The following is an 18,399-nucleotide window of genomic DNA, read 5'->3' on the forward strand; positions in this document are numbered from 1 at the left end:
GAAATGAATTTGTGTGAATGATTTATTTAAATACATTTTTTCTGTAATATTTAAGTTCCTCTATGCTTTCCCTGATATCATCCAAGGCTCTGAAAAACAATATTAAATCATGTGTTTGCTGGAATACCAACAATGATTTCATTTACAATATGTATTTACAACGTCCACAAAGTTTTCTTCCTTATGCTTAAAATACAGGTAAAACAACTATCTGCAAAAATCTAAATGTTCTTAATGTTAAAAATTCTTGTTTCAGTTTACCATTCAAATTGTATCATCATTTGATATGGTTGATGTATGCCCCCCCCCCCCCCCCCAACAAAAAATAATCATTTTATGAATCCTCAAAGACAATGGACATTTAAGTGTAAGAATTCCCAAGTTCAGCTAACAAGCACATGGACAGGCTGAGGGCAGAATGATAAGCCCCTTCCCCTCATTGTTTTTCATTCAGCATACAAGGAGCCTTTACCTGTGTGATAATTTCTTCTTTGGAGCACCATCTAGTTCTTCTGGGTACCATCTCCTGAAAGAGAAAAATGTCACACACCTATCAAACCTTTGGTATTTTTTTAGCACTTATTTACTGTACATTTATATCATATATTAAATTTGTATGTAAACATACACTACAATCCACAATACCAAATTTACCTGCAGAGTTCTTTAATGGTGCTAACATCTATGATTCTGTAATGAAGCTGTTTCATAAAGTCTGGCATGTACTTCTGTAGAAACTCCTTATCACAGTGAATACTGTTACCAGCCAAGGGACATGAGGAGGGAATGATGTGGGGTTTTACGAACTCCACCATTGTGTTTTCTGCTGTTTTTAGATCTATTTTACTGTTTTTCACTGCTTCCGTCAAACCTGACTAACAAATGAAAAACTCTGTGTTGAAATAACAGAACTTGCCAAAATTAGCATTTTATAAATTTTTATGGTTGTTATAATGACCTTGTTAGCAAATATAACCTATCATTGGGTCCAATTTTGACAGATATATTTCATATCAATTGTTAGGCCTTTGTTTTTATCTTAAATTTGACTACAGAATATCTTAAATTTGACTACAGAATATTCTACCTGATTGTTTACATAAGACTCATGGCAGGTGTGACTGGTCAACAGGAGATGCGTACTTCTCCTAGGCACCTGATCCCACCTCTGGAATTTCCAGGGGTCCATATTTAATGCCCTGTTTACAGATTTGTATTGCTTGTAAGTTTTCTTTGAGATTGATCACTGTTTGTTATCTTTACCATTTTCATTTATAACAACAATAAAGTTTTCTTTTGTTTTTTGTTTTTTTTGAAAAAAAATAATTTCTTTACTTAGAGGAAATGTGATGGATCAGGCCAGGAATCAGACCTAGACCTCCTTAACTCTAGACAGGTGATCTACCAAGCTAACTGCCTATCCGTAACTGAACCTGCCTGACTGCAATAAAATAATATGGACTTCTTTATTTCAGCCTTCTTTGTCATCACTTTAGAAGCTCTCGTTATTTTCTTAGTAGCATTTTTAAAAATATTCAGATCAACTACAAACTTTTAATAAATGTACACATGACAATCACATATTTATAAACATATGTTGCATTTAATAATTAAGTTCATAAAATAAATCTATTATGAAATTAAGGCCAATGATTTGTGAATGACTCAAGTACCACTTTTATGAACACTACTCACTTCTCCATGCTGTTTGGTACACCATTCTCCCATGTTATTCAGTACAGTGTCTGGCTGGTGGATAATGATATCTGGACCCTAAAATATTATTTCACAGATTAATACTAGTAAGATATATGTTTTAACTGAAGGCCTATGGGCCACATTGCTGACCTGAGTCACTACGGCCCTGCTGTTCTTCATCAGATTTTTCTAATATACTGCTTTTTTTTTTTAAATAATGCTTTATTTCTGTGCTCTTGATACAGTATATTTAATACATATATAAATATATTGCCCAGAAAATGTTCACACACCAGCTTGCGTGCTTCACTTATTATGACATAAAACAATATTGAATAATTTGGCGAATTTTTACATGTTATGTATGGAAAGACAAAGTGTATGCAGCCTTGCTTCTTAATATGCATCTTATTTTTAGATAGTTACACTTCCAACATGTTTTTCAGTTGTGTCCATACAGACTCAAATATATCAGCTGTTAAATTTTAACAGATATGTATTTTTCAACATTGTATTAGATAGTTACACTTCCAATTGTTTACATATATTTCATTTATGAAAGACTATGATCCACTATTGTGTTCCCATTCAGATTATTCTACCCCCAGTACTCATGATTTGAACAAACTTGAATCTTAACTGATGATGCTTCCATATTGACTAATCAGGGCTTTGCTGTTCTTGAGAAGATTTTTTTTAACAATTGTTTTTCCTACATATTCCTTTGTACCTTTGATCTCCTGTTGTGGCCCCACCCTATCCATAGGGGGTCATTATTTGAACAAAGGACAAGTGCACTTAAGCAATACTTAATGGGCCCTTTTCAGTGCCGTATTACTTTAGAATATATTACCAAATTGTTCTCTTTTGGTAATAGTTAAACACAAGTGGATATTTCTAATTAAAACCACGTTAAAACATCACCTAAATCAGCACGGACTTGAAACAAATGAAGATTTTTAAATGCCTATAGATACCCCAAATCCGGAAAAGTCGTACCGAACCTATTTGAGTTTCGTTTACTTAAATCAAGGAGAAGAGGTATTTAAGGTATCACACCGGTAATTGACCAATCAAAATGAACTTAATCAATTGTAGTTCCATACATAATAAAGAAATGTTTTTTTTATTGTGAGAAATTTTTTAATTTCCCTTATTCTATTTTTACATTTTTGGTATCTGTGCTTAGGATATTTTATGTACTTTGTAAAATATTAAAGGTTTTTGACAGGAACTATTTCTTTCGGGGCATAGGAGGCCACTTCCTGGGGTGCACACAGGATGTTTATAAACACATTGAATACACGTGGTTTTGAGGGTATTCCTGTTTGCAGATGGAAAAAATCAGAAAATGCCGTGTAGGTACCCTATTTTTTGGTGTCAGCTGATGTGACTGGTAACGTTTAACACTTCCTGCTAAATATTTTTTCATGAATTGGAATACCTGATTTTTAATGATTTTTTATTCTATATAGAATTACATAGTGAAAACAATTACCAGTGTGATACCTTGAAGGTGATTGTGTAAAATCATCTACACCCATATTAAAGGCAGTTTTAATTTTATAAAGGCATATTTCAACAAAATATGTCATTTTATGAACTTTCTGTGTGAAAGCACATATTTTAAATTTAGAAGCAGGGTTGACATTAATTTATACAGATTTCTATGTAAAATACTAATAATATGTCATGTTTTACCCTCAAAACTCCAAATGATGACTTTCAAAGTAGGATTATGCATCTGACATGTAGAAAGAAGTTAGAAAATGTTGGTTTTTTATTTTAGATGACTTTAAACTCTGTGCACCACCTGACCGTAGTCAATTATAGTGTCTACAGACTTTGCGGTAAAAGCACTTTAGGCTGATTTTTTCAAGAAAAGACTAATTCTGGGTTTGTGAATGAGTTTTCAACAAAAGCGACAACTGCGATAAAATGTGAAGAAGTAAAACATGTTTTTGAAAAGTGTTAAATTTTACAGAGACTGGGTTTACTTTCATTTTATTCACCTTAAGAGATTCATTTATTACTGGAGTGGAGGAATAGCAATAATGAAATGAGTTAAATTTGTCTAATAAAAGTAATGTACAAATAAAATTTATTAAGAATTTTTCAAAAATAAGAAGCTTATGACCAAAAATGCATAAATACTGTCAGGGCATGAGAGTGAATACTTATTCTGAGTCCCAACCATGCATCACACATATAGTACAGAATGTCACTTAGCACCATGGTATGGCTGTTATGGTTCTCTAGACTTTTTTCATGCTTTCGCAGCTGACATTCAAGATTTTTCAGTTTGCCGGAGAATGTTTTTTGTCATTTTACCACTTTTATGTAGGTGTTGACCCTCTGTTTTAAATTAAGTCTCAGTCAGGATGTTTATTTTAGCATGATTTGTTAAGCACACTAATGTACTGAAATATTAATAAATTACAAATTAAAGTGATGAAGACATTTGACATATTTACACAATCAAAATATCAGAATAACCATAATTCAGCTAATAAAGTGCCCTGTTCTTCTTTTGTCACTTCCTATAAATTTTATCAGCAGTTTTTGTACACCCACCCACCTCCAAGAATCATGGAGGATGGCCTGATATTAGTTTCTTTGTTGCATTTATTCACATTTAAAAGTGTTAAGTACCATGAAAATGTTTAAGATTTATATTTTTAAATTTAAATGTTGAATTTTTATGTAAATTTGGTGAAACAAAAAGATGTAATCTTGAATTAATCATGCAAATTCATCAAACACCTTTGAAATTCCAAAGTAATTCAGTGAAAAGAGGATAATTATGTATGTTCAATTGGAATCTCATGGCTAATCTGTGTCTGCAGAGAAAGCCAGTTACATAAATCACAACAATAAATTACATCTGAATTGTTTTCTCCATTTTCTTATCATCAAAGCAAGTTTAATGGAGTGTCAGAGCTGTCCAGAACCTCCCCAGATGCTGATATCATTTGGACTGCCCTGTTTTACAACACAGCTTTTAGATAAACTTCTGCATAGCAGGTTGTAGACAAGTACCTAGGCTTTATTTGGAACATAAATTGACCAGATGCAGATTTTATTATCAGCCTAATATTTAACAATTTCTATAAATTCTGTCATTCTTAGGAGGGTAAAATGCAATTTTGTTATGTAATAATTGCATAATGGTCTCAGACTTGTGAATTATTTTTTGTTTGTTGTGAAGAACAGTGCATATACTCTCCACGGATACAAAATTGGTTGCCAGGCTTAGTCTATTAAGGATGAAATTCTGCTTCAAAATATGCACCAAAAACTTCTGTCAGAGTGCTCAGTGTGTATTCTTGACTGCTCTGCAATAAGGGAGATCAATGCATCATATCTCCAGCAATAATGGGAATTAGATCCCCAGACTTCAGGATGTTAGTGACAGTTAGTTAAGAAATCTCAGGTGCAAAAATGAAAAAAATCTGACAACTTCAAAGGTCCTTGAAATCGGACACTTGATCTGATGGTGGATCATAGACGGGCGCGTTTGCTGAATGATACTTCTTGAGCTATTTTACCGAAAAAAAATCGAATGAAGTTGCATAGATGACTGTAGCCATAGTGATCAAACTAAGAAATTTGCACTCTTGCATTTGAAATAATACAATATTAACAGTAGTTCCTTTAAATTTTAAAATGAATAAAGTATATTTAGGTGGCTTTCAATACCGGTAGCATTGTCTTGCATGAATGTTAAAAATGTTTGACGCTTTTATGTGTGATGACATTTTAACGACATTAAACTCTCCTAACCCTCCCGTGTTCCTAAAACCAATTAAATACATACAAACTTCTGCGGCACGACTTCGATATAATGATACAAAACGTGCATGGCTATCATTTACAGTGAGCACCTTTGAGGAATGTTTACATGTGTAGAACTCACGTGACTACCGGTATTTTAAATAATTTATTCCACGGGTGGGTTCAACATAGGTCATACAGGTAAATAGCTTTCGCTTGTTATAGGAAAAACATTGAACTTTTCATACGTTTTTAATATTTTAAGTACAAGCCTAATCTTGTACAAATTTCCTACTTTCACACAAGTTTTATAAATGTATAATGCGCTTTTTGTCATTCGCATAAGTTTGTACAACGTTAGGCTGACAGTAAACATGAATGACAGGTGTCGCATAATATTTGGTCCGCCTCGTTTAAAGGTCCGGGGGGACCTAATACGATAACATATAAGGTCCGCCTTTTATAAGAAAAGGTCCGGCCCGTATAAGAAAAGGTCCGCCGAAGTTTAAAGGTCCGGGTGGTGCAAAATGTTTTAATCTTGACTTAAACACATGAAATTAAAGAGAGTTTGTTTACATCATATGAAGAAAGATTAAGGATTTACCCTAGCTGTTGTGTTTATTTTTTGTACAATATATCTCTTAGGGCAGGAATTGCTACTCCATGTTTAGTGTGCTTTTAGCAATACCGTTCAGGGCAATGATTTTAAAAAATGTCGCATTTATTGGATTTGTGTTTGTTTTTCCCCAGCATTTGCTTTGTGTAAATTAGGACGATTAAAGGTGTGAAATCTGCCGGTGTGTATAGGCAATAAAACAATGGGGATGTGAAGTATTCGTATACCTGACAGGTACCCGCAGGTAGAGACCGCGGCAGATAGCAATGACAATGTAATGGTCATGTGTTTGCTTTAAACCAATAGATATGAATTCTCTATTTTAATAAATTATGCTGAAGAACAAATTATAATACTGTTATGATATTCATGCGTACACATCAAAATTGTGATATATATAATTATATATAGTCCATTTTTATTACAATATTTAAAGAAATTTCTTATTCCAAGTGTAGAGTTTAATACTAAGACCAATAAAAAAAATTAAAGTATGTATATGCTTCCCTTTAGTTTTAACAATTAACTTGTTTTCAGTTTATAATATTTTGCCCTTTATTTGTGGATAGGGTAATATATAGCCTAATGTTGTATTCGATCTATATTTACTGCAGAAACAAAATACATGTAATGTTAAAGCTTAATACAGGTAACTCAATGTTGAAACATATACATCAGATTTAAAGTATAATCATGGTTTGGATTTAATTCTTTCTTACAAAAATATCACTCTTCCTCGTCATAATGAACTACATATGAAATAATGTTTCATTTTTGTAATTTTTTTTGCCAAAAGAAAGAAAAAGAAATTACACATTTTACTGTGACTATAATAGACAGACTGTGGAATAATCTAGCAGGCTGTATCGCATGACCGATTAAAATTTGAAATCATTATTGTAAAATATTTTCTTTTATTACTGACATGAAGCATTTTGGGCAAAGTTGAATGTCCAGTTCTATATACAAGTCATTTATGTATCTCACGTCTGTATGAACGGGGGAAGGGGGGGGACATCAGTTGATCCTCTTCCTTTTTTTGCGTATCAAGGAATTTCTATTTTCTACATTAATTTGTGCAAGAACCCCCCCCCCCCCCAAATGCACCCAGAAATATATTGTCAAGCGTGCGTCACATTTCCCATTTCAAGCTACATGATATGTACATTTTCGTGATGTCGACTAGAAGCGTTTCAGTCTAATTTTAAATCAAAAATATATTTCTTTTATAAAACGCTGATTATTTATGATTATTTATTTTATTCATTTATGGAAAGTGGCAACTCACGGTTATCCGGAGAAAAAAGGTAATTCATGGGGTTTTCCATCATGAGAGTCCAAGCTGCAGACAGCTCAGTATTACGTTACGCTACAACTCCATACCAAGTAGCCCCGGAGAATTGACACTGTATGGAGTATGACTGAGAGTCATACTCCATACTCTCCGGGACTTCTTTCCCTACGAATAATGATATGGAGTAATACTGAGCTGTCTGGAGCTTGATTGAGAGTGATCTCCCGTGTAGAATTTTGTACGCGGTGAAAACCAGTAAAATGTATTGTTTAGTACCACTACACCTGCTCAAGAGTTTTTGAAAAATTCTTTACGAAAGCTAGGAACTTTGCCAATGTCCTTAAATTATCTCTTTCGAAGTCTTCAGTCATTCTCCGTGGTAACCATGAAGGAAATAATACAATCGGTCTCATGTAGTCATGACAGAATTTTTGAAGTTCGATTTTCATAAATGCTATACATTGCACATGTGTTGTTTCGGATATTACCTAACCATTTTGAATAATGATTATACAGGCGCGGATCAAGAATTTTTCCAGGGGGGGGGGGGTCCATCCCAGTCAAAAAAATTTCTAACCCAAAAATTTCTTGACAAGGAAGAAAAAAAACGTAAAATCCAATTCCATTTCCAAAACGTGAAAAACAGCTATATCGTGGTGGTGATGGTAGGGTCCACGTTTTCTAAGGGGGTCCAAAGTCATTTTTTATGTAGTTCAGTATATACTTTTAATAACTCTGCAAATTCCAGATGGGGGGTCCTCCCGACTCCCCCCCCACCCCCCCACCCCCGATCCGCGCATGTTACATGAATAATTTCAGTATTGGCTGGAGAAATTTCCGGTAATACATTGCATCTCAGGTGAGGAAGAGGGGGAGGGGTGACAATAACACCTTCTTTATATTTCCATCTGCTCCTTGCGTATCAAGTACGTAGAAAATAAACACCTTCTGGTGTATTACAGATTTCTTTTTACTTGTCACACAGGGTATTTACCACATACATTATGTACGTAGTGTTGATGAACCCCTTTCTTATTTTTAAGGTGATTATTTTCCCAATTCATTGTATGAATACAGAAACAAATACTCCCTCTTTTTCATGCTATAATGAATCAAAGTCTATAGATACGGATACAGTACAACTAATGATCATTCTAACATAACATTTTTGTGATATACATGGATAATGAATCTGAACATATCTTTTGATTGTATGTGGTGAATATATTCTAGATAAATATACATTGTACTATACCATTATACATTCAGATTCGTCACTGCCTTTTATAAAAGAATCGTCCTACGATTTTCCAAGACCTTGACATTAAAATAAGAGGCCCATAGGCCACAACGCTCACCTGAGTCAATAAGGCCCTGCTGTTTTTCATCAGCAAATTTATTCTAACATATCTTCCAATGAAAAACGTTAATCCCTATTGTGACCCCACCCTACCCCAGGTGTCATGATTTTTATAGATATAGCGCTAGCCCAACCCTACCCCTCGGGGTCATAATTTAAACAAACTTGAATTTACACTACCTCAAGATACTTCTATATCAATGTGACTAAACATGGCTTTGTTGTTCCTGAAAAAAAGGTTTTAGAATTTTTTCCCCTATACATTCACATGCTAAACCCTGATAGTGCATGGTGGCCCATCCTACCCCTAGGGGGTCATGGTTTGATTGATTGATTGATTACGGTTTAACGCCGAGTCGGCTATATTTCAGATAATTTACCATTATTTTCAGATATTTTACCATTAGAAAACAAACATTTTGGACATGGTTTATTTCCGTAAAATAAAAACTGGTCAAAATGGCAGGGCGGACCTTAAAACGCAGTATAATAAAAGGTCCGCCCTCTGTTTTTCAGATATCGTACTATTACTAGGCGAAAATTTTGAACAGGGTTTATTTTCGTAGCATACAAACTAGAGAAAGAGACAGGGCGGACCTTAAAACGCAGTATATTTAAAGGTCCGCCCTCTACTTTTTAGATATCTTACTATTACTAGGCGAAAATTTTGAACAGGGTTTATTTTCGTAGCATACAAACTAGAGAAAGAGGCAGGGCGGACCTTAAAACGCAGTATAATAAAAGGTCCGCCCTCTGTTTTTCAGATATCGTACTATAACAAGGCGAAAATTTTGAACAGGGTTTATTTTCGTAGCATACAAACTAGAGAAAGAGGCAGAGCGGACCTTAAAACGCAGTATAATAAAAGGTCCGCCCTCTGTATTTCAGATATCTTACTATTACAAGGCGAATATTTTGAACATAGTTTATTAAAAGTTATCGTAGCGGGGAAAAAAAACTCGTTAAAATGGCAGGGCGGACCTTAAAACGCAATATAATAAAAGGTCCGCCCTCTGTTTTTCTTTTTTCCCACATACATGCATCTCACTTACAAAGCAAAAATTATGGAAATGCTGTAAGTTCCTATTGGTTTTTTTTCTTTGTTGGTTCGTGTGTTTTTCCAGGGTAAAAAGATAATTAGGTTTTTAATTTTAGGATGGACGCTAAATTAACTTAGAAAACTCTTGGAATGGCCTAATTGTGCATAAAAATTGCATATATACTACTTGTAGTAGTGTACTTTTTTTCATTTAATATGCTGACAAAAAAAACAAAACTTTAATGACAATTAATACGTTTGCAGGAGATGTGTCTACTGTATTATATATCTATATGCAACCATAAACATCTGTCAGAAGGGACCAAGGATATATATTATTATTTAATTAGTAATGTTGATGACGTGCAACAAGAGAACTATAACCCCCCACCCCCCCACCCCCATCACACACACATAAATAAAAAAGAAATAGCCGCTAAAAGTCGTAGAAAATCTAATTTAAACCAAAATCAAAATAAATATAAAAAATATTAACAAAAGAACACGACTTGGTGGTGTTTTATGAATTTTTATATCAGTCACGATCTCAACAGACACTTTCCTTTTTATTTTAGGGGGAAATACATGTCAAGTTGCTCTGTAAAACCCCTCTGTAAATAGTATGGGTGGATAAGATTCTCCCTAGTAAGAAGGTGGAAAAGGAGCAAATTCTGTACTGAAGCGTACTGAGTATTTCCTATGGTGCATAATAAAGCCGGGGTTGTTTCTTCCAAGCTCGCTGCATGTCATTTCCGAAATTTTGCATTGCATTTCCAACATTTTTTGTTTTCATTTTACAATACAATCAACACTAAGTCTAGTAAAAATACAAAGTTTAGTTATAAAATGCAATAATTTCAATAATAAAACAATCAATTTTTGATCACCAAATTTTAATGCCCACTGAATTACATGTGTTTGAAAGCACCGAAAAACAGAATCCCCTCAACTTTGATTACTTTATTCCCTCAAACATAGTTTCTGTATGTCATAAATTCTATCTTAACCTTTCTGATCTCAAATTCAGTCTGATTATCTTGATTTGAAAAGATGAACAAAAATTCACAACTTCCACTTACATGTGTCCGAGGATAAAATCATCATAAGATTCTTTTAAATAAAAGCAGAACTTATTATTTGGAAATCAATGAATTATTCTTGATTTATTCTTTAATTTTTTTTAAAAGGGAAATTTCAATTTTGTTTTCTGTCACCGAGCAAAATTAACGTTTTTGAAATAAATAACTCTTTAAACATATTTTACTAAATTTGGACATTTATCTGTTAAATTCTCTATCTATTATCATTGTGTGTATATTATTTAGTTGATTGAATCTCATTCTCTTTGAAACAGGATTAAGACATTCCAATTGACTTTAAGTGACGTGTCAAAAGAATTGATACTCGTTAGGTGTAAATGCCTCAGGACCTGTTAGTCTAATATCAATAACTTTGTTTATATAATTATTTAGCAATGTCTTTTATGTCCATTCCATCAAAGAAACACACCTGTCTATCAATTAACTCAGCTAGTGTCATAATTCAATTATTGTTTACTCTCTATCTTACAAAAAGCTATGTCCATTATACCTTCTTCAGTTTGGAGGCCCGATGCTCTACCGGCCACATCCAACTCGGTTAAGACTTGTAAGCTATTATTGAAATTTATGTTGATTGTTATTTACCATCGTCTATAATAAATTCGGAAACTTAATTTTACCAGTTCTTGGACTTTATATTGGAAGACCATAAGGAATACGGCACCTTTCTCGTTTGCATTGTATTACGGCCCCACAGCGCCGCTACTTTTTACCCGCCAACATTCCTTCTTCCCCGTTTACGCTAAACAACGGATATAGTCCAGGAATTACTTTTATAACTTTATAACCAAAATCTAACTGGTTATAATTGGTGATAGAATCGGGACGTTCCCCTCTGTGTTGTACCTTTCACTACGCCAGCGACGTGTTCTACCCATGAGTTTAATTTCCCCAAACATCAACAAACCTCACGATGGACATTTACTTTCGACCAACGTGGACTTCAACAAATTCCATTCAGCCGCGATATAGTTGCACCTTTAAGCATCCATCTCCGTCAGTGTGTTATAACTGTGGAAAGTATGGACACTATGCCAAAACCTGTCAATTTCCCCCTAAAAAGTCAAATTCAAGTAAACTGCGTGACGCAAATAGAATTCGTCATTTTCTGGACAGAAAACAATGTTTGAGAGAATTACCATTCTACAACCTCAGACAAACTGCCTTCCATAGATGTGTGGACATTACTTCTACCCTTCGATGTCAAATTTCAAGAACAAAAGAACAACTTAAAAACTCAACAATCAGAATCAAGGAACTGCTTCAGAAAGTGCAAACCACCGAGCAAAACTTTGAATCAACAAAGGAACAATTCATCTCCGTTCAACAAGAAAGTTCCGCAAAAGTCTCGCAATTAGAAACAAATATCCAAAACCTACAGAAAGCTAATCCGGAATTAAAGCAGGAAATAATCGATCTTAAGATAAAACTAAACAATGCAAATAAAAACAATAAAATGACTTCAGACCGTGTATCAGAGCTTTCTGCACAGAATCAGAAGCAAACGGAGGAAATTTTACAGTTGTCAACACAGCTATACACTGCAGATCAAACCATGAGAAGACAACAGTTTCGGTCAGAGGAGCAAGACGCCGACATCAGTAGTCTTCGCTTCCAAGTTGAGGGTCAAATTCAAGAGATCAATTCCCTACGTTTCACAATCGACTCTCAAATTCAAGAAATCAAAAACCTCCGGAATCAAATCGACGACCAAGATCAGGAAATCGAAAGGTTAGAGGACATTATTGATTACGAGAGACAAAACGGACCCAACCCTTACCCCGCGTACAACAACTTCCACGGACATTGTCAGTGCCAACAGTGCTCACCATTTTATTGAGGGTGTTCCTTTCTAAAACACGAGGACGTGTTTTCCCGGAGGCCGAAGGATATTATCACCGAGCAAAATTAACGTTTTTGAAATAAATAACTCTTTAAACATATTTTACTAAATTTGGACATTTATCTGTTAAATTCTCTATCTATTATCATTGTGTGTATATTATTTAGTTGATTGAATCTCATTCTCTTTGAAACAGGATTAAGACATTCCAATTGACTTTAAGTGACGTGTCAAAAGAATTGATACTCGTTAGGTGTAAATGCCTCAGGACCTGTTAGTCTAATATCAATAACTTTGTTTATATAATTATTTAGCAATGTCTTTTATGTCCATTCCATCAAAGAAACACACCTGTCTATCAATTAACTCAGCTAGTGTCATAATTCAATTATTGTTTACTCTCTATCTTACAAAAAGCTATGTCCATTATACCTTCTTCAGTTTGGAGGCCCGATGCTCTACCGGCCACATCCAACTCGGTTAAGACTTGTAAGCTATTATTGAAATTTATGTTGATTGTTATTTACCATCGTCTATAATAAATTCGGAAACTTAATTTTACCAGTTCTTGGACTTTATATTGGAAGACCATAAGGAATACGGCACCTTTCTCGTTTGCATTGTATTACGGCCCCACAGCGCCGCTACTTTTTACCCGCCAACATTCCTTCTTCCCCGTTTACGCTAAACAACGGATATAGTCCAGGAATTACTTTTATAACTTTATAACCAAAATCTAACTGGTTATATTTCATTGCCGGAAAAGTACTTTATGATGATAAATGTCAGAGATGAAAATTTTAAAACGTCAGAAATGAAAACTACAAAATGTAGGGAATGAAATAAACAATATATTAAAAAAAAAAAACTCCGGAAATAAAATCCTGTGCTAGGCTCATTTTCCAAAAGGGGGAGGGGTCTTTAAACCTAAGCTCGTTTTTCCGGGACAAATATTAATGCGGGAGGAAAGTCTACAACATCAGTACTTTTTAAACTATTTTGACATGTATTAGCATAATTTTGCTATACCCCACCCACCAATAATACAACAACACCATTTATAATCTTTTCCTTTTTGGGGGGGTGGGGGTGGGGTTATTGCTTAAAATGTTCAACTCGATTGACTTTGGTTTGATTTTGCCAATTAATGCACATCTTCCTTAACCAGTGTTAACACCGGGGTAATATCAAGTAGAATGAAATAATCGTTAGTCTTGAACTGGATAAGAAACGATGGTTATAAAAACACGGGGGATATGCGACTTCAAGTTTCGTCAGGTGAGACAATAGGCCTACCCCCCAAAGCACAGACATGTTGTTTTAACAACAACGGGATAGGCTAGTACACCGTAACACAAGTCCCTGTCACAGTGACCCTCCAATTATTTTATAGTTAGGTACAATATGAATCGTAAGAATTACGCATAATTATTATTAATAATATAATGAAATATCTTTCGAAAGATATGAAAATTCTTTTTGGGAAGTGGAAGTCGAACGTTGTTAGGAAAGAGACTGTAATGAAATGATCATTGTTGGACTTACGAACACCATATACTGAACAATGTGCCAGTGAAGGTATGCGTATTATATATATATGTATTTTTTTTTATTTTGCAATGATAAATTGATATCACTTAAACTATAAAAGACACGTGTCGTACATGATTTTCCCATAAGGGATCTTTGCATCTTTATATTTTTTGTTTTGTGCACTACCTGGGAGGTATGTACTACCATATGACTACGATAAGGAGCTAACAGTTAATCAGTGCTAACATCAAATTTTGAATAATTTTTTGATAGATAATTTGAGGTTTTGTTCTGAGATATATCATGGTATTAGAAATAAAATTAATTAAAATTGGCTAACGAAATCCAGCAACTAGCGAGATATCGCAAGACTTGATCCTTTTAGTATATATACAATGTACATACATGTACGTCCCTGGAACTCCATTTTGCTCGGAGGGACACCTTTATAACAACTATACCTTAAATTATTTAAAAAGATTAATAAAGCAAATTAATTTCGAATCAATAAAGGAGAAAAATCTGCATATTAAACCGAAGGCGGACCTTTTATTATAGAGGCAGGCCGGACCTTATATGTTATCGTATTAGGTCCCCCCGGACCTTTAACTGTTTAAACGAGGCGGACCCGTCCTCGATTTACTATAGAAAATCACAAATGTCGGCTGACCCCTACCACATTGTATGGCTTTGCTCTTTGTATATTCATGAATTTCAGCGATAAAATTTGTTGAATCTTATAGTTTAGATATTAATTAATGATCTGAGATGAAAAATTATGCTTAATTTGATTCTTCATTTTTTTCACATTTTACCGGGGCCCTTAAGTGCACTCGTTCTTTCAAACTACACTAAGTCTATGTAACCACTAAGTCTGGCCCAGCTGTTCTTGCCAGATTTTTGAAAGATGCAATTAAATTTTCTTTAATTCTTAATTAACACCCCTTGAAAGACGGCATGTTCCTTCATTTGAATGAACTTGAACCCCCTTCCCCAAGAATGCTTTAATTGTAGCAAGTTTGGTTGAAAATGGACCAGTTGTTCTTGAGTGGAAGTTAGGAGTGTGAAAAGTTTACAGACAGATGGATGCTGGACAAAATGTTACTAGTATCAGGAATTCAGCTCAGTTGAGCTAAAACCTATCCAATACCGATATGTAAATGCATATGTTTTAACACTCTACTTGGAATAATCAGTTTAATTTTGAAATAAATCTAAAGTTGAAAATAAATACATGGATATAGAAATTTAACATTGAAAGAAAAAAAGAAATTTGTATCTGGTGTGACTCTACAACTTGTTGAGCAAACTAGATGCCACTTCTAATATTTTGTTGTTCTGCTATTATTTAGCTTTTGACTGGAACATAATAATTTACTTAAATCTACCTCATTTTAAAAAATCTAGGCCAGAAAAATAAGGAAAAGACTCCACATTCAGAGCACATTCAAGTTTTTAGCACACCTGTGCCAAAGGCTCAAATGAGCTTTTCTGATCAAAATTTATCCTTTGTCTGTTGTTGTCATTGGCATTATTGTCGTAAACTTTTTACAATTTCATCTGCTCCTCTAGAACCACTGTGCCATTTTCAACCAAACTTGGCAAAGAGTATCCTTGGGTAAAGAGGATTCAAGTTTCCTTGGATTCAGTCTTCGCAAGAATCACTGTGACAGAAAAGATGAAACTCAGGTGAAAGGTTCCTGACATAGTGTAGATTTAAATTTGTTCAAATCATGACCCCAGTGGGTAGGGTGAGGCCAATATGGGACATCAAAGTTTTACATGGTTATGAATTGGAAAAATATTTAAAAATCTTCTTCTCAAGATCAGCAAAGCAATTATCAGTCATATTTATATGAAAGCATCAACAGGTAGTATATACTGTATATTCAAGTTTGTTCAAATTATGAGTCCCGGGGGTAGGTTGGGCCACTATGGGCAATCAAAGTTTTACATAGGAATACATAGGAAAAATCTTCTCCCCCAGATCAGCAAAGTCATGATTAGTCATATTTATATGAAAACATCCTCAGGTAGTGTAGATTCAAATTTGTTCAAATCATGATCCCCTAGGGAAGGGTGCACGAGGGGCTACAATAGGGGATCAAAGTTTTACGTGGGTATATATACATTGTAGGAAAAATCTTCTTCTCTAGAATAGCGAAGAAAGTTTACATACTAGGAATAAATGAGAGAAATCTTTAAAAATCTTTTTTTGAAGAACAGCAAAGCCAAGATCTGTCACATTATATGGAAGCATCCTCAGGTAGTATAGATTCAAGTTTGTTCAAATCATGACCCCTGGGGTAGGGTGGGGCTCCAATGGGAGATCAAAGTTTTACATAAGAATCTGTAGGAAAAAGAATCTGATGATGGAAAACAAGAATGGCCAGTTACTCAGGTGAGCATTGTGGCCCATGGGCCTCTTGTTTAAATATTTGGATTTAGAATAAATGTGCAGCATCTGCCATCCAATAAACATGAGATCATGCTTTACCAGCTGAAAGAATTTTAAACTGAAAATGAATGCAAATACATGTATTAGAATGACATACATGTACATGCAATACAGCTTTATTCTATAATGAAATCAGAAGAGTCCTTACTCCTTATATCATCAAATAGAAAAGAACTTTGTCATACTACATTATAACAAAAAATTCTTTCAATCAATACCTACCTCTGCAATGATGTTCAGATCTGAATCTGTCACAATGCAAGCCATTTCCAGTATATGTTCTTGATTGACATCCAGACCTGACATCTACAAACAAATTAGTAGGACAAGCCATGATATTTATAAAATGCCAACTGGGGGAGAATATATTATATTGTTATATTCAGAAAAGAATATAGTCTCTATATTCTCTATATAGAGAAACAGTCAACATATTTATAATAGCAGCTCCTCTGAAATAATTTATTTTTTACTATTGAATAGTAAAGAGAGTTTTCCCACATTTTTATTCTCCACTAGCAATGAAGTTGGAGGGGATGATAGTAACACACTTATGTGTGTGTGTGTGTGGTGGTGGTGGGGGGGGGGGGGGGGGGGGAGGTGTTAGTGAGTGTGTGTGTAAGGGAAGTCACAAAAGTAATAATTTAAATTTATATCAGAATGGATATATTCTTTTATGAGGGGATGTTGACCGCTTTGTAGTGCCTATGTTGATTAAGATTCTGTTTAAATTAATTATAAGTATTCAGATTGATTAAAATATTGTGACCAATGATACCATTGCGACTTCCGAAAAAACATGACGTCAAAATAAAAACCTAGGTAACACAACTATGGCAAGACTCGTTAGCACAACAATGATAATTAAATTACAGACAGATCATATTATATAGTGGCATATATGGGATACAAAATTTAAAGGTGAATTTGTTTCCAATGCTAAATTATTGATTTTTTTTTGGAGGGGGGGATAAAAACTTGGTTTTGGTAAAGAATAGTCAGGCAATATTTCATCCCTTATAGGCTAACATAATCAGTGTTGCCCTCAACCCCAGTTATTATTTGTATATTTTAGAATAGGTAAAGTGAAAGTGAAAGCAACCCACATGACAACACTATCTTCAACACTGATTTTACCTCGAGATCAACCCAAACAATATTGTTCTTTTCATTCATTTTCATGTGTTTAGCAGTTGATGGTTCAGAAATAGAACTCATGGTTTTACACAGAAGTAGTCTGGTATTTTGAATAAACCTCCTAAATATCATTTCTATGGAATCTCACAACAAATACAAATACAACATGTGTATCGATACAACATGAACAAGGTTGTGAAATATAATTATATGACATTGCTTAATTTAAAAGATCGGTTGTTGCAGATGTACAAGTCTATGGCCAATTTTATATGATTCACTTGAGAACAAAATATTTTTTATGTGTATACATTTTGTAGCAATATTTAACAAATAAGCTAAAACAACATTTAAAAAGCCTAATGTGCTTCCATACACTCCGGAAAAATACGATTTCTACCGAAGAATGTTGAAACTTTATACTGATTTTGTTTTTGAAAAATTTAAATTTAGTATATTGAATATTATTGTGAAAAATAGATTCTTTTTATTAATGAGTAAAACTAATTATTATAATTTGGAGAAAAAAAAATCCATCGCTCAATGA

General features: G+C 34.1%; 1 protein-coding gene across 1 annotated transcript; it reads right to left on the bottom strand.

Moving 5' to 3' along the window:
* Positions 1-4: 4 nt before the first annotated feature.
* LOC133183010 (oligoribonuclease, mitochondrial-like) lies at positions 5-17,997 on the bottom strand. The gene is made up of 6 exons (XM_061317919.1): positions 17,853-17,997; positions 16,938-17,021; positions 1,696-1,773; positions 655-875; positions 473-526; positions 5-89 (listed from the first exon to the last, which is right to left on the bottom strand). Exons 1-6 carry the CDS (start codon positions 17,982-17,984, stop codon positions 23-25), a joined length of 636 nt encoding a protein of 211 aa, XP_061173903.1. The 5' UTR covers positions 17,985-17,997; the 3' UTR covers positions 5-22.
* Positions 17,998-18,399: the final 402 nt, after the last annotated feature.

Source organism: Saccostrea echinata, unplaced genomic scaffold, assembly GCF_033153115.1.
Source record: "Saccostrea echinata isolate AGI-Se365-2 ecotype Australia unplaced genomic scaffold, CSIRO_AGI_Sech_v1 ptg000009l, whole genome shotgun sequence".
NCBI classification, from domain to species: domain Eukaryota; kingdom Metazoa; phylum Mollusca; class Bivalvia; order Ostreida; family Ostreidae; genus Saccostrea; species Saccostrea echinata.

What these genes read in the sequence shown, in the direction of transcription:
- LOC133183010 (XM_061317919.1), bottom strand. Translation starts at nt 17,984, where the DNA reads ATGATATTTAGGAGGTTTATTCAAAATACCAGACTACTTCTGTGTAAA. An exon ending in ATCTGAACATCATTGCAGAG is followed by an intron (nt 1,774 to 16,937) that starts GTAGGTATTGAT and finishes ATAATATTTTAG; the next exon opens with GGTCCAGATATCATTATCCA. An exon ending in ACCATTAAAGAACTCTGCAG is followed by an intron (nt 527 to 654) that starts GTAAATTTGGTA and finishes TTTCTCTTTCAG; the next exon opens with GAGATGGTACCCAGAAGAAC.